This window comes from Passer montanus, unplaced genomic scaffold, assembly GCF_014805655.1.
Source record: "Passer montanus isolate IOZ18808 unplaced genomic scaffold, ASM1480565v1 scaffold16, whole genome shotgun sequence".
NCBI classification, from domain to species: domain Eukaryota; kingdom Metazoa; phylum Chordata; class Aves; order Passeriformes; family Passeridae; genus Passer; species Passer montanus.
In genome coordinates, this window is record NW_024363160.1 from 10,789,784 (window position 1) to 10,816,730 (window position 26,947).

Here is a 26,947-nt window from a genome sequence, read left to right on the forward strand (position 1 = left end):
AAACCTGAAAACAGCCTGAAGTTGCATAAGCTTTCAGAGGGCTTTGACGCCGGGGTGGCAGCAGATGGCTGAAGGAGGGGTACACCCTGTCATTCACTGCCCCTGTGATAGGGACGACAGCACAGCTCACGAAGCAGCCCCTGAGCTACTGCAGATTTTAGTACAGCATAAAGCGCGAGATGGGGGTTAGTTTATTTCATTTTGCAGACTGAAAACTGCAGCGTTTTGGGAGGTTTTTCGTGAGTCACTCTGTTGTCCCCACTGCCGGGGACACGGCAGCAGCCTTGCTCAGAGCGATACGGCAGCTGGCAGAAGGGGTTTGCTGCTGCTGATCTCTGCTACACGTGAGCTCTGAAAGCTCTGTGGTCCCAGGGCCCAGCACCTGCAGGATGCTCCCAATCAGTCCCTGGGCTGCTCTCTGACCCTGCCACGGGGCTCCTGGGTCTTCCCGGTTTCACTGGGTAGGAGCTCCAGGGAGGTTGCAGCTGTCAGAGCTCCTGCAAAACTCTGTGACAAACCTGGAGGGCTGCTGGAGGATGACAGGGAGGACTACTTGTGGCTGTGCCAGGAAAAGTCACACTGAGGGAGGATTCAATTCACACTTTTGACTCAATTATGGGAGTATGGAAGAATTCCTCTGCATTTCGAAATGTCCAGAGGGTGGGGAAGAACATGCAGAGTCACTGTCTATTATCTATAAGGGCCTGGGATCAATAGTAATTGAGTAGCCTCATACCACGAGATTCTTCCTGCCCAAGCTATTTAACTCCCGAGAGCACACTGGCCACCTATGCACAAATGATATGCTAAAAGCCCCACTCAAAACTAAAACTCAAAATTTCTCTTCAGCAGCAACACAAAAGCTGTTAATGATTTGTTTTTAAACTGTATTCATTATATACAGAGAACAGAACACAGTTTACCACTTTATTAACTGACATACTGTGAGAAATAACCCTCACTGGAAAAAGAAAAATATTTTAAATTAATTTTCATTATAATTTAAACCAAAAACTAATAAAATACACTTAATAGGTTTTTATCCCTGTTAGGTTAGGTAGAATGTCATGCTTAACATAAAAGACAGCTACTTGAGACCTTTTTGTAAAAAAATGCTCCTATAAATCCTAGCCTAGCAAGTAGATTTTATTCATTAAAACAGTTCCACTGAGTTCAGTGAGAAGGTGCCCACAGGGGTGAACCTCTTGTGCCTGACTGGACTTTTTTGTTTGAGTCTCACTGTAACACTGGTTATTCACTGATACTGGCAAAACTGAGCACAAAGCAAAAATACAGTGGGGTTTTTTATATTTGCAGCTTGATACTCATCTAACATACAGCTGAAAATTACTCATATGTATAAAACTAGTTACAGGTATGAAATCCCATACAAATGTCACCATTTGTAGTATATTCTGTATACCACTAGACTTGGATGTCATGCGAGGCACATTTTAAAACGTGCATTCCCACTCTGACATGCAACTTGCAGCTGAAATCACTCTCATCAGAAAAGATTACATTTCTGGTTAATTTTGGCATTAAAAAAATTCTGTAGATTAACAAAATAATATGCATTCACATGCTCTAGCAATGAAAATGACAGAAAATTTCAGATCTGTGGTTTCAGCGTGAAGCTGGACATGCATTTTGGCTTTGTGACTGAAGATTTAAAGGTCACTGCATGATGACAAATTCACATTAATTCTTATCTTTGAGGTATTGTGCAGTCTTTGGGTAAGACACAATCACGACTAAAATTTCTTACAGCTATATTAGACACAGGAAAGCTTTTTCTGTGCCAAGCATGCATCACTTTTTTTCCCATCCCTGAGCAAATGTACCAGTCATAAAAAACACAGGAACCCAAAAATGAAATTGGAAATTTTTTCCTTGGCAAGTTCACTCATAGCACAACAAAAAGGGAGCAGAAGGATATGCCACCAACTTTCTGACATTCCCCAACAAATAAAATTCAGTGTGTAGGCAATATATCACACTTGCAGAAACTAAATGCACTACTTTTTGTCTCAGGATGTCTTTACCACTGTGTATACATTAACAGCTTTGTGAAGGCATTATTAAATTTAAAAACATGTAGATAATGTGAAAATAATTTCTGTTGGGTTTTTCTTTGCCATTCTCTGCAGCAGTAAAGAATTTCTTTTCACAATACCTCCAGGCTCATAATGCCCTTAAAGCCTGGATCCATCAGAGGGGAGCAGCTGATCTGCATGAGAGCAGGGCTGCCCTGCAGTGGGATCTCAGAAGACTGAGAGGATTGACAAAAAGACTTAAAAAGGCAAAGGAATGTTGCATGTTCATATCACTTTGGGCCACCAGTACTGGAAATACTGTCACAAACTGGAGTGAGGCCAGTGAAGGGTCACTGAAATAAGAGCATCACAGAATGTCAGTCCATATTCTTGTAAATGCTCTCTTTCCATCTGCCTTGTAGGCCTCCTTTGGGTACTGAAAAGCCACAACTAGGTCACCCTATTTCCATGCTGAACAATCCTAATTCTCTTATCCTTTCCTCGTAGGAGAGGTTCTCAACTTGATGGCCTCCTTTGGACTCACTCCAACAGGTCCGTGTCCTTCCCATGCTGCAGGCCCCAGAGCTGGATGCAGCACTCCAGGTGGGATCTCACCAGAGCAGAGCAGAGGGGCAGAATTCCCTCCCTTGCCCTGCTGGCCATGCTACTTTTGACCCAGCATGGGATATGGTTGGTTTTCTGGGCAGTGAGTGCACATTGACAGGTCATGTCCAGCCTCATATCTACCAGCACCCCCAAGTCCTTCTCATCAGGGTTGCTCTGGATCTGTTCATCCCCCAGCCCATGTTGATGCTGAGGGTATCAACACCCCAGTATCACCTCACCTGAGCTAGGTGCAGCACCAGCACCTGGACTTATTAAACCTCAAAAGCTTCTCATGGCCCCACTTTGTGAGCTTGTCCAGTTCACTCTGAATATCATCCTGCCCTTCAGGTGTGTCAGCTGCACCACTCAGCTCTGTGTCATCTGCAAATTTGCTGAGAGTACACTCAATTCCTTCGTCTATGTCCTCAATGAAGATATTAAATAACACTGGTGCCAATATGGACCCCTGAGGAACACCACTCGCCACTGATGTCCATCAGGATTCTGAGACACTGACCACTTCCCTCTCAATGTGACTGTCCAACCACTCCCTTGTCCATCTAGCTGTCCACTCATCAACTCCATCTTTTTTCAATTCAGAGATAGGGGTGTCATGGGGAATCATGTCAAAGGCTTTGCAGATGTCCAGGTATATAACATCTGTAACCCTTCTCTTGTCCACTCATATCCACAATGTTAGGGGCTATGGTGCCTGAGCTGGGTTTGTGTAGCCTGAGGGAGGACTGGTAGAGAGGACTGTGAAACAAGAGGAGAGATCTAAATGCCATTTTCTCCTGCCTAAAAGGAGGATTATACAAAGCCCTCAAACTTAGAGGCACACAATGAGTCAAAATCGCAGCAAGGGAAAATCTGATTTGCTATAAGAAAAGAGATTTTTGCCAGGGTGGTGAGCACTGGTACAGTTCACCCAGAGAAGCTGTGGGCTCAGCAACCACAGAAGTGCACAAAACTCAAACAGACATGGCCCCGAGGAAGCTGATTGATTTTTGAACATGGTTGTGCTTCCAGAAGGATTTGAACCAGATGATTGATTGAGAACCCTTTGACCTATCTTATTCCTTCATTCTGTGACAAGACACTTAATTGGTGTGAGGTGGAAATATCACCCAGAGGTGAGATTATCAGGTTGGTACTTGAAAAAACTGAATCAAAAAGCCTTGGGAAACCAATCTTTAAATTACATTCCTATGCAAACATGAGTTTATAAAACCATTTATAATTATTTTCTTTCAGACTGGCATAATACCTCTAAGGTATGACAAAATATGTACCTAAAATTGTGTTAGAATATCCAAATGTCATGATTTTTCAAAATTTAGTGAAGGCGGCACCTACATACTATCTTTAGTAACCAGCTGATTTACTGAGACCTTCCAACAGGTTTTTGAAGCTTAGCTAAAGACTCCTCTACCTGCAAATGTAGCTAGGATAGCTAATGTGAGAAAAATAAGGACAAAAAGAGTAGCAGTAAAATGTGTACTAAATATTTTTAATACTGTTTTAATTACTTTTTTTTTCTATTAAAATTACATTATTAAAATTACATATGAAGTTATTATGCTGGTATGTTATGAAGCCTTATTACTATTCACTCAGAATGGCCTGAATAGTTTATTCATTTTCCTATGATGTAATGAGTGGAAAAAAATGTTAAATGAGTGGCCAAGCTTCACAAATGATATTTTTTGCATCATAATGCAAACTCACATTTATATATCTACATAGTGCTGTGTGATCCTTTGGTCTTTTTATCACCAGTTAATAGGTAATAAACATATAAGGATAAAGATATCAGTATAAACTCAGTAGAAAACAGTCACCAGAACATATTATTAAGAAAAAAAAGTTTGATGCAGTTCCCCTCATTACTAATGCGGCAAGAGGAATTAGGGTTATTTACTGCAGCTAAACAGAAAAACAAAAATGTTCACTAGTAATCTCTGATTGACTTTCAGGGGTTGAGGTCCTGTAAAATAGGTTTGTTAAGAAGACAATACCTGTGTACATTGCCTCTTGCTTTTACCAGTTGTATTGATGTATCATACTCTTAGATAGATGAATGGCCAGGGACAGGACATAAAGCATTATAGGGTTACAAAAAGACCTGTAGGGTTACAGAAACACCTATGGCCTCATAATCACTCCCTGGACATGGGTGCTGAAAGAGAGCTGGTATTCAGAAAAGATGGAAATAATGGCAAAAGCAGTGTGTGTGAATGGAATGACAGCAGGATGTTTCAGAAAGGGTTCCCTGATAAGGGAACAGATTCTGTTTGCATACAAAATCACTTTGGGGAAAGATTGTGGGTAGTTGTTAGAGTCTGCTGTAGAATTCCAGAGTTAAATTTGGATATGGATTGAGCTGTTCAAACTATTATTACAGGGAGAAATTCTGCACAGAATTGTCTCGTTATGGCAGCCTCTGATTTGTCAGATATAGGCTGGAGAACAAGTGCTGCTGAAGGCAGCCCAGATATTCCAGGGTGTGACAACTGACAGCTTTTCTGAGAGAAAGCGGAGAGGATTCTTTCTAAACTTAGTTAAGGAAAGTATTAAGGTTGTTACAGGACATCTAATTCTAGCAAAATAGCATTGAATCACATAAATGTTCGTTTAATTTATACACAATGGAGGGATAAACAAAAATAGACCTCTTAGTAAGTCCAACAGAATTTTAGAGAAATGAGTGAAGGCAGCAGAAGTTAATTGTTCTGTTTCCCATTTCTCTGTGGGGGAGACTAGGATTTTCTTTGAGGCAAAGCACAGAAGGATTTCTGGAGCTTTTGAACACTGAAACCCAAAAACTTTCAGAAAAAAAAGCCTCAAAACCTACATCAGAAATGGTTCTTTGATGGAAATGAAAAAAGAATGATGAGCAATAAAGGTTTTGCTTTATAAGACAATTTTCCATAAGGGCTCTTGAAATAAGAGCTCAAAGACAGAGCCAGCTGATAGAAAATAAGAACAGAAAGGAAATTTGTATTACTGTAGATGGAAACAAAACTGGAAGATCCCTGTTTTCACTCAATGCTTCTCTGTCTCAGGATTCAAAATTAGCCAATGTATGAAATCCTGCTGTTGGTGAGAAGCATCTAAACTAGCCCCACGCAGAAGTGGTGCCACGTGACTGAAAAGGAGGCATTTCACAAGTACCTGGCTGAAGCAGGGCTACAGTGCAGGCTTCAATACAACACAAAGATTTAGAGCAGTTTTTAAAGCAATAACTAACTGAAAACAAAGGTAAATCTAGAACCATTGGATGGCTTGGGTTGGAAGGGACCTTAGAGGTCATCTAGTTCCAAATCCCTGCCATGGGCAAAGGAACATCAGGTTCCTCACAGCCCTGTCCAACCTGGCCTTGAAACATGGAAGTGTATGAAAAAGAATGGATACATTAAAAATGAAGCAGATAATAAGAGAGCTAGAGTCTAGAATAACTCAATAGCTTTCTTATATAACCCCTTTCTCAACAAGCAAAATGTGGCAGATCTAATCTATCAAATGGCAGAATGGTGACTACAATGCTAATGGGAAAGTACTGGTGATGCTTGAGAGGTTAGCAAATAGTAGAGAAGAAATAAGGCAGGTAAAGGAACTAATTAAAGAAAGATACTGCAGATTATGTTGAAATGCTAATAAAGAACCCTTGAGGTGGAGTAGAGTTACTCTTACTTTTTCAATACTGATTACACTTGGAAACAATCTTGTCTCAGCACTTATCTTAATGACCTTTGTTTAAAATATAATGTACTAGTAAGTGTTTGGGAGATATTTTCAATGCAGGAAAGGAGAGTGATATGTGAAAAAATCAGGGGCACCTTGCAGGCTGGAAAAGTAGAAAAGAGATGAAATTTCATTACATACATTTAGTTGCTAATACATTTTTATAATGTAATTGAAGCCTCATCAGAGTGACATGACACTTGAAGAGCCAGTGTGTTTTAAAGGATCATGAAATAACTAGACTTAACTAGTCCAATACCTGAGTGAAGAGGGAATTACAACCCTAGATCATACCTAGTGAGATATTGCCATGACAAATAAGGGAGATCTGGATAAAAGTCATGTGGAGTCTTCTGTGCATCCTTGGTCATCTGTATACACCAAAGATTAATTCAGACTGGGACTGAGGAAGAAAAAGTCTATGAAGAAAATTCAGAACCTCTCATGAGATGAAAGAATGCACAGCAGGAGGAATGATTCCACTTTTCCATCAAAGTATTTCTTATTCCCCAATCCCATTTGTCACTCAGAACAGTCCCACTAGGCAGGGGAAAGCAGTGCAATCCTTTGTCTGGAAGGATGACTGGTGGCTGATAGGTAATAAAAAAATATTGGCTGAAGTCTGACTGTTTTTCCCTGTAGTGGAGGCTCTCAGTTTTTAAATTTTTTTTTTAGTTATACTTATTTTTATTTATTTTTTATTTGTATTGACTGGGGTTTTTTAATGACATTTAAGAAAACATAATTATCTTTGAGAGGTTGGTTGTTCTCTTATATTGATTGAAATACTGCAATGGATCAGAAGTTCTTAAAAGCAGGACTGAAGGACAGAAATGGGCTATATAATTGTACAAACCCCATTTCCTCAGGGAACAAGTGTAAAAAGAGGAATGGCACTAGAATAAATATACACAGACTGCTGATAAAATTAAAAAGTCAGGACAGGCATCAGCAGGTCTATATCAATCAGAGAATTAAACTTTCAACTGGTATATTAGATACTAAGGGTATAACTAGTTTTAAGATTGTAATCAGGTTATGAAATAGATTGTATGACATGATTGCCTTCAGGAAGTCCTCTCCTGGACTATCAGAAACAAGGGTATGCTAATATGATGCCGCTATCCTAATGAGCACAAGATAACATTTTTAAAATTTGCAAAAGGACCTGCAGATCGGTTTAAGAGTCATTTCCAGAAAACACATTTACTCCGTAGTATATCATACTTGTTGATCCTTGTCACTGGAAATCTGATTTGCAAAGTATCAAGTAGAATCTGTAACTATAGATTGCTCTGTTTTAATTTCTCTGTGGAAAGTTTGGGTACTGGACTGCAGTGGTGCAGAACCTTGACAACTCAGAGAAAAGTAATGGCAACTTGCCCAGAACTCAAGTGCTGCACCTGATTTCCATACAAATACACATTGAATTGTATAAAATATTGCATCAGAGTTATGTATTTTATTTATTTATTTATTTATTTATAGGGCACTGCAAATGTAGGCAGCATTTTACAGAGCAATCCAAAATTGTTGTGAAGGTAACAAAAAAGAAAAGCTGCGCAAAAGCATAATGTTTTTCACAAAAAATTTGTAGACTAAATGATTTTCAGTTTACTGTGCTGATATGAAAAGTCTGAATTCCTGATGCACAACATTGAGCTTTGCCAGAGGATTTTTATAAACAACTAGTGAACAACAAAATTTGCTTCTGCCAGATAAAGTTAGAACCTATCAGCCATGTCATAAACTGCTATCAAATCTCTGAGCTTCTTCTTCTTCAGCTCAGGCAGGAACAGCAATTGGTTTGGAGTAGAAGCAATGGAGAATGGTGCTTGGTGGCACTGTAAATGTTTGTGCACTGGCTGTGGTGTCAGCATATGAACAGTGTAGGGTTTCCAACAGAGTTTGTAGAAAATGGGAAAATGTTTGGCTAGGGAGATTTCCTGGAAATGCATTTTCAGCAGAATCCAGTAGCTTTGTGGTATGTGGTGATTTCAATGAAACTTGATGAATTTATAAACTGGTCTAAACTTTTTGTTTACTTCTGGCACTACTGTCAGTCCCCATTAAGAAATGCAGCTTTATATGACATAAACTTTGGTTAGACTTTGATTAAACTTTGATAGAGACTTTGATTAATAGCACTGTATGGAGAAGCCAGAACAAATCTCCCAGGGGCTGATGAAGAAAAAATTGTCAATGCAGTAAACAGGAATGAGAAGCTAATCTATAATTTAAGCAATATGTTAATTAATACAGACTAAATAATGAAATCTGTGGTAAATCCAAGGACTAATCTTATCTATCTGCTCATCTAGGTGTGGTTAGAACACATACCTTGAATAGGAAAGTAGTATCTATATCTGTATGATAACTGATGGGAGTCGCTTTCAGATGGTCAGCAAGATTTTTTGCCTTCTGGGAGTTTACTCATTTTAAGATAAGAAGCATTTCTAAAATCAAATGGCATAGTGCGAAAACTGAAGTAAGTAAAGGAGTGCCAAGGTATGGCTGCTAGTCTGTGAGTAGGAATCCATGATGAGGTGCCACATAAAGGGACAGCCCTGACCTTCCTGACCTACCCTGATGCCGTGTCCTCCCTTGCCTCCCCAGGGCTGACATTACCCATTGTTGATATCCCCCTGTCCCAGAAAGCTTGGCTGTGCTCAGAGCAGAGGCAGGAGGAACAGACTACCGTGAGGAAAAGAGGAAGGAATTACCTATTTCAAGGCACAACAGTCAGTCTTCTAGAGATATTTCTTCAAACTCAAAGGAATCACCAGAGTGGAAAAGGTGGAGGTAATAGGGGTATTAGCACAGCTCCAGTTTAGTCCACTGTCAAACTGAAGTTGTTCATCTTCTTGAGAAATTTGCACCTAGAAATCATCAGCTTCCAACATAAGCAATTTCACTCCTTCCACTCAGGTGAGACCTGGCTGCTGGTTGTAAGCAGAATAAGAGTGAACATTGCCTCTAAATGTGCCAGTTTTGATGAAATCTTAAGAAGAATCAGGTTTTTAGATGATAATTTAGCTATTGTTTTACTATTACTCAGATATCTCTGGATGAGGATACAGAAGAGAGACGACATTCCATAAAGTCTGTTGATGGCCTCCCACACAAGCCTTTCTCTGCTCCAGGGTCATGATACAGGGATACATAATCCTTGATAGAAGCTTACACTGCAGTTTTAAAAGTCATGCTTGGGGAGCCCAGGCAAATGGTGTATCCTCGGGGCTTTTGAAGTGGTCCTTTCTGCAGTGCATGCGAGACTGAGAGGAAAGGTTTCACAGATATTGCACAATATTGTTCATGATGCCCATAAAGATGTACTGGTCTGCACATATTTCTTCCCTTGATTAGCAAGGCTTAGTTACTGAAATAAGAAATAGTCTGAATCAAGCCAACACCCATTATAAAACTTGGAATCTTCAGTATTCTATACTGATAGTATTCTATAGATACTACAGATACTTTACTAGCTATAGATACTATACTATTCATAGATAGTATTCTATAGATACTATACTATCTATAGATAGTATTCTATAGATAGATACTATATGCTGATAGTATTCTCCTGTTGGAAATAATGCTATTTTGTTGCATTTGGAATTAAAAATATAGAATTTCATAAATAAAACTTTCATAAAAGTTTTTCTCGCAGTAATTCATGGATTAATATTAGAAATACCCTGCTTACAGATCATTCATTTCCCATGCCAAATTTGTGGTTTGTGAAAGTCATAAACTCTTAAGAACATGGACCAGTGATGTCACTTAACAATTCTCATAATAAGTTAAACTAAAAGAGAACTAAAAGAACAATAAAAACAATAAAAAACCAGTTGCATTCACTAAACAAAGAAAATCAATCAAATACCCTGCTCATTGATCCATGTTGGAAATCTCTCTAACAGGCTCAGTGAGAGGACAGGTAGCTGAAGCAAATACTTTATGGCTGGGCCTTTTAAAACACCCATTTGTAGCATGATACTACTGAGAAAAATTATGCTCTTCTTATGCAGCCTCACAGCTAATCCACCATCCTATGGTGTAATGCATTAGCCTTATCATTTCTTTGAGAAAGGAGAGAAAACAGAAAAAGGATTTTCACAGCTGGCAAGATGCTAAAACATATTAGCTTTTGTCATGAGAGTATAATGGTACTACTGTTTAAGAAAATGCTAACATCTTGTTTAATATTCTTAGTTTTTTAAAATGGATCCTTTTCTCTATAGAAGCTGGAAAAAAATGGGGGAAGAGAGCATAAGTAAATACCTTCAGCCTTTTCAGCTGAAATCCATAATTATAGTTCTATTACTTTCTGGTTTCTGATATATAGGTTTCACAGAGCTGATTGCAGAGTGCAGGAACAATTTTTGCCTTTTAAATTGAGGCATTTCAGGTCTTCTCTAATTAACAACCACTTGCAGAATGTATCACAGGCTGAATGTCTACTCACCAGGCTTATTTCTCAGAGAGAGATCTGTTATTGCACTAAAATGAGGATGAGAGGCATTCTGTATTAATAGTTTATGAAGATAGCTGAATTACAGCTGACCATACAGTATTCTGTCTATGTTCTTCTCCTAAGTCATTCTCTGGACTCGCTTTTTCTGGGGAGACAAATCTTGAAGCAATAATACCTTCTCCACAATGATAATAGTTGGAATTTTTTGGTGTGGGGCCTCATCATTTTGAGAAATTGCCGTAGGAAGTGCATAGGCAAACTTCCTTGTACAGAGCCCCAACTAATTAAAATAGAAACTTTGGGTTTCTTTTCCCATTAAGGTGGCAGAGTTTTAGATCTAATGATACAAAAAACACAGGAAGAAGTACAGCTCTTTATGACATGACAGTTCAGAGCTCTGTAAAAGTAAAACCTCTGATTTATCCAAAGGAAGCTGCCCTGGATAAAGATCTTCACACAGTTACCCACTTTGTGCCCAGTCCTTTTTTATCCAATCACACTCTCTGCATGTTACTCATAATAAGTTAACCAGACCCAACATTTTCTTGCAGCAAGGAGCTGTCACATTTTCTTCTTGTACAGTAGTAAGCACATGAGCTGTTCCTCAAAAGCAAATGACAAAATTCTGCATTTCTTTCCTCCCTCTGTCCTTCTCATTCTTTCCTCCTCCCTTCACTCCTCATTGCCTCATGGCATTTTTGTCACCTTCTGGATTCCAAGTCCTCATTCACTTCATTCCCTTGCTAAAAAAATCTGTCCAGGTGCAGCCATAAGACAAAACAATGGCACAATACAAAAGGAGAGCTGTCAGGTAGCCAAAAGCAGCAGGAGAAAAGCAATACTAAGTGAGATATTCTAATGTCTGTATCACCGGCTGACAAAGCCATGTAGCAGGACATATGCATGCATTTACCATTTTAAAGAAGTAACCACACTTGCTGAAAGCATCAACCCTAGAAGGAAACCCAGAGTGTGAAGGAATGAGTACTGCTGGAGAGATGATTTGTATTATTTCAGGTAAGCACGACTGAGAACGGATGGGCATAAACATTGGCATTTTCTTCACAGAATTGCTGTTATCTCCTGTGCCATCTCCTGTTTTGCATAATGCCGTATGAACCTCATTACTGCAGTTTGCAGGGTTTTGAACATTCACAGAAAAAAAGCATAGGGAGAAGAGTAATAGTTTGATTGATGCAATTTTCACATTGGCCCAGTGGATAATCAGAAGTGCTCTTCTATTACAAGGACATGCAGAAAGCAAAACATTTTAAATCCTATCCACGATCCAGGGCCATTAAGAAAGGCTAAAAAAACCTCTAATAACACCAGCTTTCTTGACAGAGTTATTGTTAACAGCTAAATAGCAGCTAGCAGGCAAGACCTGCTCTTATGCCAGGACTACAAGGCACACAGCAGTCTGAATGAAAGATAAATATGTATGTGTGGAAATTACATCTTCCAAAAATTATAAAAAATAAATAGATTAAATGAACCCCTACCTTGGAGAGCCTGGAGTGTACGAGTCTGAACAACAATACAGAGTTGCAGGACCAGCTGTGGTGCACTTTCCAGAAAGGTGGCTAGCAAATGCAGCATACTCACATCTGCATACTCATACACCATTTTCCAATAAAACCTCCATCTGTCATTCTCTCCACTTTGTCGACTCCGGATACCCAAGTACATTGTGTGAAAATACCTGGAAATTAAAGAAAGTGGTTATGGAAGCACAGAATGATATTTTACAGGTTAGACTTCTGTTTGCAAACAATGTTTTGTTCAATGTACTTCAAAATAATGAATGTTTATTGAAAAAGATCATTGTATTTCAATTTGTAATAGTTGATGTGATAAGAGTAAACCAAACTGAAGACAATATTAGCCTTTAAACTCCATTTAAAAAGCTAAGCATTGTCTTATTTGTTAAACAGTATTTCTTTCAAGGACCCAGTATTCTAATTTGAAATATAGGGGTGATATCTTGATTATATGGCCTTCCTCAGAGGTTTTGCAAATAATGAGAGGAACAAAACTGACTCTTTAATGAGAACCTGTAAACAACTAATCACCTAATCTCCTTCTGCATGGCTCTATTAGGACTTGGAGGACCACCTGCACTGCAAGTCTGAGGTGGTCTTAGCCTGTATCTCTGCTATGGCTGAGCTTATTGTCCTGCTTTTCCACCCATCTGACACACCGAGTATTTCAGATACTGCCAAATGTATCATGGTTTTTTTCTTATAGTTTGGTTATTTTAGTCGGAGAAAAGATGTAGCTGTGAGTTCCTATTTTAGAAGGCGAGGAGATCTGGCTGTGGGTTCCCTTGGAGATCAGAAATGACTCACTATGGTAGCTCCCATGCAGCAGTAGCAGTGAGCAGCAGCAGGAGCCCAACAGGCTGCTACTGCTCCCCGTAGTAACCAGCACATAAAGGGAGCAAGAGGCAAAGCCCGTCAGCTCTCATGCCCTGTGCAACCAGCAGGAAAAACACCTGGCAACCAGCTCATTAAGTAGATTTTGGTGGGTACAGGAATAATGAGTGGTTTAGGAAGCAAGGGAGGTCTTCTGAAGGCTAGTACCCAGATGCTGTGATGCCTGTGGTGACCCTCACAGAGCATGCAGCAGCCTCCCATGACACACCTGAGTCACAGCACAGTGATCACTCTGGGTGGCCTTTGATCCGCTATGTTACTCTGATCTGATCTCAGATATTCTGTGTCAGAAAAGCTCCCACATTGTTCCTACAATTTTAGTTCCAAACTAATTAAGGCTGGCTGAAAAAAAAATCCCCAATCTCACTCAATGAAAAATTTTGAAGATTAAGGTATTGTCTTGCATCAGGGTGCCTTGTGTCCTACAGTAGCAGACTGGGGGGTTACTAACTGAAGTAGATCTTTTTTTTCCCTTTTGCTTGAGGTATGTTTCATATCCTGTTCCTGACATCATTTTCTTATGCTATTTTTATTATGTTTTCACAACAATTTTTTAAAGTATGATCCTATTTTATAATTAGAAAAAGTTAGTAAATTTGAACCACTTTCCATATGAATTGTTTTAATTAGTTAGGGTAAAGTATTTCAGTATTTCTTCTTTCCCCAAGTTTTTGTCTTAAAACCCTTTTACTAACTGGTGGAGCATGGTGAATTGTGCAATCTCTTTTACAAAGGTTGTATGGAGCTTTTAATCTATGTTCAGCTGTAACTCTGGAGGTGTCTTATGCTGATGAGAAGACTTTTGGCTTCTGACTGGCAAAGAGCCCAAGACTTGGTTGCCCCCTTGAAGAATGACCCAATGTACCCTTGTACCCAATGCACACTCTATGCAGAGCAGCAGTTTTTATTCAGGAACATTCACCAGACAAAACCAGGGAGCAGCAGAGGGAAACAGCTGAGAGGACAGATCTGAGCCTGCAGCATTTCTCTTGACAATGCACATCACAGCAATATGAAAGGAAAACACATTAAACTCACATTTAAATTAAAATCACACCAGGTGGCTTTGAATTTTATCAAAGTCCCGTGTGGGAGTGAAGCAGCAATGAACTGCTCAGAGATAGAGACCACAGAGGTACAGTAAACAAGGCACCAACTGTAACTCTCATGCAAAACACTGAGTAGGTCTAGATGGGTCAGAGTGTGATGGCATAACTGAGGCTCTCTGGTGTCTTTGGGGTTAGGTAAAGTGGAATGGCCTGCTGCCCAGATCTGAAAGCCACTGAGCTGGAAAGGCATCTTTTGCTGCACAGTTCTGTTAATGGGGTCCATTGGACCCACAGATTCTCAGTCACGATCCATTTAATTGTTCCTGGACCTCTCATTAAAGTCCTGCAGCACAACAGGGACAGGTAAGGCTTGTATTTCCTTCTGCAGTTTATTGTTTGGGTGGGTTTTGTTTGTCCTGCCTAACATGTCCTCCCAAGAGGCACACCTTGGAATATTGTGCATAGTGGGAACAGACAGCATCTTCAGTCAGCATCATTCTTTTAAGATAGCACTAACCCTTGCTATAAATTCCTAAAGGAGCTGTGGCTGCTGAAAATTGTGCCAGGAGGCTCTAGCTCTGCCAGTGGAGCCATCTGCAACTTCAGTTCTACAACATTTGTACAAAAAATACTTTTCCTATTACAAAAATGACATACTGTGGCAGGTGAGGACCCCTAGGGTTCTTTACCTGCTCTGCAGAGTGGTTGTGCATGGCAAATATGTTGTGATTAATGAACCCGTATGGAAATATTTCCTCTCCCATTGCACTTTATTGTGAAACACTGGCAGTGAGTTATTGGGGACTGGGGAATCATTGTTCTTTGTCTACTTAGCTCTCTGTAATTTAAACACAAGACATAGAGGACGAAGATACTTTCTGTTTTTACACACTGGGGACCAAATTTTAGCCTAGAGTGGTATTTTTTTCTGTCCTTTCAATTTTGACCAAATTAATTGCAGGCTGAAATGAACATTTACACGCATAATTACTGTCACTGATTTATAGGCACAATCAGGTGATTAGACAGCTAAACATTCTGATTTGCATCCACAATTAATTGCACCAGCAATTGATGTTAGGTGTGCAAATTAGCAGTTATTAAAATAAAAAGAAGGTCTAATAAAATGATTCATATATCAAAGACACTTTTTTCTGATTGTGAAATATAGAAGAAAAATAATGGGAGAAAGTGCTTTGTTGTAGTGGCTTCCAAATATAGCTTAACACTGCAGCAATGACACATTCCATTTTATATATATATGCATTATGTAATTCTACTTCAGACACCCTCACTGGAGGCCTATTGTCAGCAAGTGCCATACAGACACAGTCAGAGGTAGTTCCAGATTTAAAGGGTTTTTATGTTTTGGTGTTCTGTTATAGTTTCAGTAGAAATTCACATTTTTTTTGTGAGTCCAGGTTGTGACTCTTGCATGCAGTTATTTCAGAAAGATATAGGAAAAAGTAGCATAGAGTTCTGCATTGTAGAATGTCTTAGGTAAATTGATGTCAATGAACCTGAAAGAGCAGATGTGAATATTATTCTTTTGGTTGTGGTTGCATTCAGTCAACTACAGTCTTCTGCTGGTGCTTTGCAAATATACAAAACCTGCCTATCCATGTTCCCAAAGAACATTTAATTGATATGAAAAGAGATGAAAAAGAGTGAAGAATTGAGTTTAAAAAAAGGGAACAGAAGCAGAAATGGGAAGTGTGATAATAATACTGCCATCTAGTAAAGTAACTACTTTGTCTAATAGATCAAGTTTGTCTTAAAGTCTCTTATTTCACTAGAGGAGTAAACCCAAATAAAAAGACACCACTCCACAAAAAGACCCTACAATTCCATAGCTCTCTTTTTTGTGTAGAAGAACTTAGACATAACTGATTTTCTTAGAGAACTTTCAGTTAGAGGATTATGAAACCTCTCCTGTGAAGTCAGGCTGAGAGAGTTGAGGTTGTTCAGCCTGGGCAAGAGAAAGCTCCAAGGAGATCTTATTATGGCCTTCCAGTACCTGAATGAGGCTGAAGGTTATGGCTTCAAACTGATAGAGGATAGGATTAAATTAGTTATCAGGAAGAAATTATTCATTGCAAGGGTGGTTGAAACACTGGAAGGGGTTTTCCAGAGAAGTTGTCAATGCCCCCATCCCTGAAAGTATTCAAGACCAGACTGTGGGGCTTTTAGCAACCTGGTCTAGTGGAAGATGTCCCTGCCCATGGCAGGGAATTGGAACTGGATAATCTTCAAGGTCCCTTCCAACCAAAACCATTCTTTCAGTCTGTGATGAAATGTACTATGAAAAAGCAATATCAAAACATTTTTATTTCAAAATTAATCTTTTACTCTCTCTGTGTCTCTTTTTTAAAAAAAATTTACCATTTTTTATGAAGACAGACAGCTGCTTGGGATCTCAATGATGATTTAAAAAAATTATATTCAGAATAAATACAATGGAGTGAGAAGCACTATATGACTGATAATCAATGGCAACATATATATCGTTATTTGAGTCTTAATGTCTTAACCTTTGAAGGAAGTAGAGAATTTTTCAGCATTTAATTGTCTTAATTTCAGTGCATCACACAGCACAGTATACAGACCTTAACAAGCATAAACCTCAAGGATGTGAATCTGAGACAAGACCAAAAGTGACATTCTTTTTCCATTATATTAATGATGAAAGGCAGTAAAGTAAAAGAAACAAACAGAAAACCAGGCTATTCCTTATGTCCACAACAGGGTCCAAGATGCAAGACAAATAGAAATAAAAAATGGCCTACATTTGTATTTGGGAAAAAAAATGTATTTTGGTTCTAAGGAAAGAGACATTCATTCTGATAAGACAATGGTTCTCTAGTATTTCCAAAATCAAGAGCCCTCATTTTGCAATCTTGAAGATGGTCAGCATAGACTGAGATACCTACATTTGAAATAATTCTGGTAACAATTCACCTATGATTAAAGCATGCCCACTTGTGTATTTAATTGAGATGAGGTAGTGTAATTATACGATAATACCAAATATTTATAGGAGTGCTTTCCACGTCTAAAGTGCTGTACAACCACTGCTCAATTAACTAGGATGAATGAAAATAATCTTACAGAGTTTCTTCCTCAGGAGTTGGCAGCTGACCAACCTAACACCTTCAGGAGCCAGGTATAACTTTCAGTCAGCACACTCAAATCCAGTTGACATTTTGGAAGCCCATGATTGGGAGGATGTGCCTTTTTCTTATGTGAAGAAAATTCTAACTCCCTTCTCCCTTATTCTTAGGAACTTCTCCCAGATCTTGCACCAGTACAAGTCAGGCAAGGAGGCCCCCAGAATGCCTACCAAACAGGAGACAAATCCTCAGAGTCAGTTATTCTGGAAGGCTGTGCTAAGGATTTCCAACCTGGCAACTATTCATCTACTCTATTATAAAAGACCTTTGGTGAATATCCTGGTATCATTGAAACTGAAGATGCTTTTGGCAGTGATTTAACAGAGCTTGAGTTTTTCCCCAATGTACTTCATAGTATCTGGGTGTCATTTATGCCTATTGCTTCTAAGAAATTATTTCAGAAGCTGCTCCATTATGCTTCACAGACACCATTCTTTGTCATACAGATAGCTGAGGCTTACTATAAGTGGAAAAGAGAAACCAAACCCTTATTACTGGTGGATATGTTGTTCCCAAACATGTGGGACTTGACTGCTCTTGCTGTGCATACTTTGGCTCAGTGTCTTCCAATTTTCTGAGCTCCTCTGCGATTCTCACCCCAAAGTTTGTTATTTGATTTTACCTCCATTCTTCCAGTCCCATAACTTTTTCAAATCTTTAGCTATAAATTTAGATTTTTGAGATTTGGAAAAGTTATGTTCATCTGCTGCTCATTTAGACAGCGTGCACAACAAGTATGTGCATATGCAAGTGCAGAGCCATATGTGAGTCCAGTCTGACTATGGCTCTGAGCACTTGCTACAGATTTTCACCATAATGAAATTATCCATCTGATGATAATTTATATGGCTCTAGAAAAAAATTCTTCAGTTTAGAAGTGTCAAAGACTACATTGTTACCATGTGCTTTATCTAAGAAGTCCTTAGGATGATACACATGAATAAGACACCATTTGCATTCTTTGTAAAAATGAAATTGTTCTGATTTCATGCCTCATGTACTCCATTTTATTGCAATTGCCTAAGTCTGTAGAGGATGCCTGCTTATGTTGCATAATCCAGTGCAGAACTTGTGAGAAGACCAAAAGTCATTAATGGCCATTTGGAGCAGTCCTAGACATTTATTCTGGTGCCTAATTTGCCCCTACATCAAACACTATATTAAACAATTTAGCTGTACCATAAACAGTTCTTTCTGTGTGTGAGGTGTAAAGGATAAAAATCACTACTGCAGAGCTAAAAATCAGTAGAATAAACAGCAATTCGGATAAGTGGTATTTTCTTCTGTTGCTTAGTTACCAGAGAAAACTTAACTGTGTTTGTATCTCAACAGTATTTGCCATGTTAAATAACAACAGATTGTTCTATTTTACTTCTTATGTGCCTTTTTATTAGGTGTGTCTGAATACTTAAATAAAAAAAGTTTCTTTAGAAGGAATACTTACTGTGTTAGCAGTATATGCTAAAGCTTATTCTTTTTGTTCTGAAGAAACAAAAAAATCCCTTCAGTTTTGATTCCTTATTCTAGGAAGGAAAAAACAGCCAACTTTTAATTTTCCAATCAAATTATTTTTGATGCGACCATTAAGGTTTAATGCGCAAAAGGAAACTGAAATGCATTCTGGAGCACAGCAGTGACAAAAACTTGTCCAACTAAGCATGGTTCTGGCAATTTACCAGCAGTTAAAAGTCTGGACTTAATTTACTTTAAATTATGAGTGCAGCATCCTCATCTGTGTCACTGAGATGAGATCCATGTGAGGAGAGATCCCACTGGGGGATATTTCATCATAAGAGACATTAAAAGCTGATTTCCAGAATATGCATACCCTACAAAGATTAAAAAAAAACAAACTAAACAACTCCTTGTACTTAATTTTACTTTGCAGTATTTAAGATATCAGAAAAATAACTGCTTTACTTCCTATAACATAAAGCAAGGCACTTTACGAGCATAAACACAATGATTACATCTGTTTCATTACGACCTATAAAGCATTCCCCAGCATCTTCTATGACTGGGTGATCCTTCTCAAATGGCCATGAGTCGTATTACAGCAGCATTTTATGGTCATCTAAATTTTTATGGCCATCTGAATTTAGCTACTTTATGAATTCCCCAACTGTAGCCAGTCATACCCAGCACTTTCCTTCCTTTCCTGCCATGTGCAAAGTGCAGACCTCCCATTTGTGAACCAGTGGTGGAGGGAGATGGCAAGACTGAGTTGGACTAGGTCCAGGTTTAATGAGGAGAAGGCAGGCTGGTCTAAATAAATCTCTGATGCAGCCTGCTCCCCTACTCTCCTCACCCATGGGGTACAGCTGCTGAGCCCCACTGCTCAGCCCATTGTGGGATTTAACCATGTGTGAGGTGACAAATCTCCAGGAAACAAATCTCCTTGTACTGGAATGAGGTGCAGCCTGGGTGCTTGCACTGAGCAGCATGGATACCGGGCTGTCCTCTGCAGGCATCTCTAGCTTTACAGCAATTTACTGTCTCTTCCTTTTTTTCTGTACCCTGCAGGCTCAGGTGAGGCAGGCAGCAAACCCTCTTCCTCTGCACACAGTGAGGTGATATCCCCACAGCATGCCTGGCACATGCTGCCAGATCACACAGAAGTACTCCTGCATGTTTGCTGTTTAGTTTAATTGTTTCTCCATGTTCCTCCTCTCAAAACTGGGATATGTCCAGGATGCACTTGCCTCCCAGGGCTCCCTATCAGGCTCTGTTGTTTCCCTCTCAGCCTGTGAAGTCCTGTGCTTCTAAGGCTGCCCCTGCCATGCCTGTGGTGCTCATCCCTGGGTCAGCTTTCCCCTTGTACAGTGCTGGGGACCAAGGGCAGGGGGCAGATAGAGCTTGGTGGCCATGGACCCATCGGACAGGCAGCTGATGGTGCCACTGCCAGTGATAGGGATGGCACAACCTTGTCAGGCAGTATGACACAGCCACTGGCCACAGCTCCTCTAGATGCTGCCAGATACTTCTAAGGAGTAAGCATCAGTGCATTTTTTTGCACTATAAACTACAGGCTAGAATTGAAAAGGAGAATGCAGAAGTGAAATAATAAAAAAATTCACAGTATGCTGCAGATGTGTATAGCTTTGTTTTTCACAGTTTCTTCACCAGGCATTGCCACTGGTCCTGCAAGGCAGCTGCCTTTCCTGTTTCAATCATGTGACAAGGCCATTCAGACATGTTCAGTAGCACAACTGAGGAGTTTTACTGCACTGTCATTTCCTGCATGGCATTGTACACCTGTGTGCTCCTTAACTACAGGCACTGCTTCATCAAAAGCTGATGAAAGTGCTTCGGACCTCAGAGGTTCTCAGAGGCTCCCTTGGTTTCCATTTGTGGGAAACATTAGAGTTTCTTATATATTATCAAGGCTGCAGCCCTGGGAGTGATGTCTGTGTCAGATCAGATCCCTAAAGGCAAGCAGCATCCTGAGAGATTAGATATCTGCCCTGCTCTCTGTCCTCTGAGAAACTGAGAGCTTTCCTGCTTTGTCAAAAGGGTCCTTATGGGTGCCTGAAGCAATAGTCCACTGAAGCTGTTAGGAAAACATGGCTCTGCTGATAAATGCCAGGGCACTCTAAAGAGATCAGCTAAAACCCCGATTCATAGCCTGCTCTGCAACTGTCTCCGTTTGGTTTCATCCCTGCAGCCTTACATGGTTTAGGGAATGGCTGAGTGGAAGGCTATATCTGTCCTATGAAGAAGAGCTGAGATTCCCAACCAATAGTGGTTTACAATGACTTTCCTCTCTTCTGCTCCCTTCCTCCCCATGTCATATTTTTCATTTGCTTCTAAGCCTGTCTGACTGTTAGTCATCCTAAAGCACCCCAAGAAGTGAATCCTGGTTTGCCTCTGTCTCAGTTGGGACATATCAAGAATAATCAGGGATCAGAAAAGCCCAGAAACCCCCAAGGAGCTCCAGACATTCCCTGGAAAGGCAATTAGTCATGGCCAAGGATCTGCACCATGCAGCTGTCACAAGAATATAATCATTATCATAGGCATCCTCACTTCACCAGCCCCTGGGGCTGCAGCAGGAATTAAATTGTTTCCCTGTTCGCTCCCAGCTCTGACAGACTTATGATGATAGCCCTTGGAAAGGGTCCTGAGATCTGCCATGTGAGACTGGCAAGGAAGATGCACCTGTGTCCCAATCACCTATTTGATTGCACTTGAAGGGACTGCTTGTAGAGGTAAGAGTGGAATGGAGACAGATGGAGAGCAGTGTTTCTGGCTTTTCAGCTTGGGGCACCAGGTGTATATCCCAGATCTCTGGAGAAGCAGCCAGGCAGCCTCCCGTCAAAAGGGAGACCATCAAAAGGATAAGACCAGTAAAAGGTACTAAGGTACCTTGCCTACGTTACCACTGTTTCCACAGGAGTAAAGTGTACCATGGCACACTCTGCAAACCAGAGTTCTATGTCTGGAGACCTTGCAGTCTGGAGATAAGTGCTTCCCCTGGGTACCAGTGTTTATCATTCACACTGCGCACAGGGAGATGCTCAGTCCCCTCTGGGACAGCTGAGTTTCTCCCAGCATCCATCTCTTAGCCCAGGCCCATGGGGACACGAGCTATTTATCAATCTGCACAGTTCACAAGGGAGGGCTCAACACAGAGGTGGAGAAGCGAGCAGCTGGTGAGGTAAATACCCTTGAGCATTCCTGTTCCAGTCACAACTGCTTTGTAAGGGAACCCTTCAGTGTTCAAGTTCTCAACCTCATGGTCAAAGTCACCATCTGGAAGAGGGAATACCTTTGCATGGGTATCCACTAGAACCCACATTGTTTGTCGCTTTCCCTGATGCCTTTGATAAATTAAGTAGACTGATCTGCCTGCTGATTATGTAACTTTCCAATGACAACTTTCACAGAACAAGAGCAGACAATTGTGATTACTTTGATCTAGGAAAGGAAAAAAAAATGCATTTTTAAAGCCAAGGAGATGTCTGCAGTATCTTTTGCAAAAGTCAAGAGTAGCAACAGTAGGGCAAACACTAGAGAATCAGAATGGCTAGGGTGGACGCTATATTTTATCCCCACAGACAAAATGTAATGTGTTTCCTTCCATATAAACATCTTTCTTTCATGACCACTGGTGTGTGCCAGGATGAATCTGGGTTGTGTCACTCTGGGGGCCTAGCATGTAATTTCACACTATGAAACAGCAGGAGCTAGCTGCCTCCACTAACCAGTAAAACTGAACTATTGCCAACCTTCCCCTTCCTTCCTCCAAAAAACCTTCCAAATTGCTTATAAGAGCTTTTATAGGACCTGCTTGCTCTTTCTGGCTCAGAGAAAACACACAGCTGAGAATTCTGTTTGGAAATATCTCGCTGTAAATAACTTTTTATTCATCCTATTTATATAGCAGTCTCTGCTTCAGCTTTTTCTTTTGAAGTATTCAGGAGAAGCCATTAGCTAATCCTGCAGTAAAAAACTCCTAATAAATTGAATGGTCATTGTTTGGATGGAGCAATCTATAAACACTCCGGAAATAATGTGGGATTAGTCACTCATTAAGATATAGACAGGTAGTGCTTGTGTGATCTTTATGTGATATTCAAATGGCTGGCAGTGTTATTTAACAGGAATTCAGGCTAACTTCCTCTTGGTGCTTATCAGTTGTCTGGACTAATGGAGAATGTTCTTTCAATGTTGCCTGCCTGAAGAATTTTATATAAGAATCAATTCAAAAACAAATTTGCCAGCAAATAGCATTAGTAGGGCTGAAAAGAATCTCACAAAGAAATGGTCTTGAATACCAAGCTGAACACCTCACCATGCACTATATCTGCGTGCTTTGCAAATCTAGTATTCAGAAATCTTAGGAATAACATTTCTGGCCTGGGTTTTCCTAGCGAAAAAGCTCTAGGGCAAATGACAGCATTTTCATGTCAGCCTTTCATCAATTCCCATAGGTCAAATCCAAAGGGTATCTGTGAAAAAAAAAACACTCTGAGGAATCTAGAGGGAATGTTGCCAGTTTACGACCTCCTAGTTTGCCCCTTATCAATATATTATAGAAAAAGAAGAAGAGATATAAGAGGTGACATGCTGGCAGCATACAAGCCAATGGACAAAATAACATGAGCTGGCAAGACAGCAATTACATTTAGGACTTGAAAGCAAACTGTGGTCATTAGAGATCTACCGTTTTCAGTCTAACTGGAGTTCTCTATTCCAATGCTAGTTCCATCTTAAAAAATAGCATAAAGTCCAAGAAGCACAGAAGGATAGTAAAGTGCCTTCAAGAAAAATGCCTGTATCAAAGGGCATGAATTTATATATGCTGAGACGGAGTCTGAATTCCACAGCCATTTTGCTTAAAAACTTATTCAGAAAAGAAGGCAGAGAAAACACAGGCATGAAACAAGAATTAAGAAAGATTTTTTTTTGCTATGGCAGGAATAGAAGAAAGGTTTGAAAAGGTTCAGCTAAGGTTTGGTCTGTGAACATTTTTGAACACTATTTTTAGCTGGATGTAGGATCAGTTTCACAGTGCAAAACACAACCATATTTGCATATATATGCATATGTATAATCTGTAATTTCCATGCAGTTTAGGCATCTTATTCCAGCAGAGAAGGATATAACATCTGATAGAAGACTTGTAAAACCTGGGAGACCATACTGTTGAAATGCTACAAATACAACTAATCAAACCTAAAATCTGTGTGCTGTTAAGTCCCAAATGGACGTACCTGCACATATAAACAAGAGCAGCACTTTCAGTATCATGTCTGAATTCACTATTACAATGAAAAATTGCTAAGATTAAGAGTCTGATGTAGAACACCTTTCAAGGTGGTCAAAGGGGGCAGGGAGCACTTTCAGTATCATGTCTGAATTCACTATTACAATGAAAAATTGCTGAGATTACGAGCCTGATGTAGAACAGGAATGCTTTCAAGGTGGTCAAAGGGGGCAGGAACTTGAAAGGAATAATAGGGCCATCTGCCCCTCACCAGGGTGAGCAGGGATATGCCAAAGCTGGAAGGCTCTTTTGGGACTTCTGGAGTGAACACTTGTGCTCCACAAAGCATCTGGCACTATCCCTTGGCAGCTGGGCAGGAAACATTCCCCAGTTCTAATTCTCCTAAACTCAACAAAGGTTAAAAAGAGCTATGAAGGATGTCCAAACCCTATTTTGCCCATGGTATATCCACTGAACTGGCAAACTCAGTGTGATCTGCTTCACCCTTCCATTGCCATCTTAATCACAGAATAGCTGAGGTTGGAAGGGGTCTCTGGGGGCCATCTGATCAAGGAGAGCCATCACCTAGAGCAGGTTGCTAAGAGCATGTTCAGATATCTCCAAAGAGATCTTTGAATATCTCCAAAGGCGGAGATTCCACAATATTCCAGACCAAAGCAACTTGTCCAAGTGCTCTGTCACCCTCACAAAGTGTTTCCTGATGTTCAGAGGGAACCTTCTGAGTTTCATTTTGTTCCCATTGACTCTAACGAAGTCACTGGGCACCACTGAAAAGAGCCTGACTTTGCCCTCTTTGCACCCTCCTTCCAGGTATGTGAGATGGTCCCATAGCCATCTCTTTGTGCCAAGCAGCCCAGCTTTCCTCAGAAGGATGCTCCTGTCTCTTAGGTATGTTTGTGGCCCTGTGTCAGACTCTGTCCAGTACTCTACATCTCTCCTGCACTGGGGAGACCAGAACAGGACACAGCACTCCAGGCATGGCCTCAGCAGTGCCGAGTAGAGGAGCAGGATCACCTCTCTCAACCAGCAGGCAGCCCTTTGCCTGATGTTGCATGGGACACCACTGGCCTTTGCTGACACTCAACTTGGTGCCAACCAGGACCCACAGGTTCTTTTCTGGCAAACTGCCTTCCAGCAGAGGATACACTCCAGCAGAGTACACTCCCCAGTACTTACTGGTGCATGGAGTTGTTCCTCCCCAGGTGCAGGACTTTGCATTCTCCTTTTTCAAATCTCATGAGGTTCCATTTCTCCAGCCTGTAGAGGACCCTCTGGTGTATCAGCCGCTCCTCCCAGGTTTGTGACATTAGCAAACTTGCTGAGGACACACTGTGCCCCATCATCCACATCATGTAGTACTTCTCAAGATGCTAAAGAGGAGCAGAGCTGGCACTGACCCCTTGGGTTCACTGCTGGCTGCTGGGATCCAAATAGATTTCATGCTGCTGTCAGAGCCGTTTGAGATCAGCTGTTTGGGTAGTTTTCAATCCACCTCACCAGCTTCACCTACTTCAGGCCACACTTCACCAGTTTTTACAAGGATCATGTGGAGACAGTGTCAAAAGCCCTGCTCAAGTCTACATAGAAAATATCCACTGTTCTCCCCTCACCTACTAGGGCAGGCATTTCAGCATGGGAGGTTTATACAAAAACTAAGATGAGATTGGTATGGCAGGACTTCTGGTCAGATTTGTAAGTACAGCACTGGTGAAAATGAAAGCTTACCATTAAACAAAAAATTTAAAAAGTATGTTTAAGAAGCAGATAGATATTTTAACTATCCATGCCCACCACTGCAAATCCCTCAGACATATGACAGATGCCAGTGATAAAATTCCTTATTTAAACTGACACCTCATTTCCAAAATGCCACATGCTACAAGTCTGATTCTCAGCCTAGACTATACTTTATGACTTTTTCAAGGAAAATATGAGACATGTCTTCCTGGATCTTTGCAAAATGAATAAAAATTCTCTCAGAATCCTAAGTGCAACTGAAGTAATATATAACAGTAATAATAATACTATTAATAATAATAATAATTATAAGGCTGTTTAGCATTATTTGCTTAAATTGGAAACCATTCATATTAATACAGACAGAAAATTGCATGAACTTCCTTTAACCTCTGGAAACCATTATGAAATTCAGTGTTTTTGGCTAATTACAGTTGCAATTCATGGGACCTGCTTGCCTTCTAAGCTAGCTAGGTAAAATACCACTGTCTCCCTGACATTTCCTTCCTCTGTGTATCCCAGTTATCCAAGTGCAGAACTGGCTTTTCCACATTTGTGATCACTCTGAATTTAAGGAGTATTTGAGGTGAAGGTGGAGAGGGATGTAAATGTGCCTGATAAAGGAGGCATTAAAAACTATGAACTGCTCTTCTCAGCTTTTCAAAAGCACAATTAAGAACTTGCTTTATCTGCTGGTAAAGATGAGACCAGAAGCTAAAAGAGCTTGGGAAAGCGGGAAAAAGTAATTTTTGCAATTACTTTCTTTTTTTATTTTCCTATGCAGATTATTTTAAAGAGACGCTTTCCCTTTTTAGACCTACCAGTTTCCTTTCTAACAGCAATCTGCCTGATTGCTGCTGGCTCCCAGGCCACACATATGTCCTTGGTGTCCAGAGGAAATTCAAAAAGAGGTAATGTAATTTATAAGACTGCTTCTCTACACAGAAATGTGCATGTATAGAG

General features: G+C 40.2%; 1 protein-coding gene across 1 annotated transcript in view; it reads right to left on the minus strand.

Annotated features, from left to right (window-relative positions):
* XKR4 (XK related 4) overlaps positions 1-26,947 on the minus strand; it is a 225,606-nt gene that overhangs the window by 76,160 nt on the left and 122,499 nt on the right. The window contains exon 2 of the mRNA XM_039703005.1: positions 12,366-12,565. Coding sequence (XP_039558939.1) covers positions 12,366-12,565 — 200 coding nt within the window. The remainder of the gene's footprint in view (positions 1-12,365; positions 12,566-26,947) is intronic.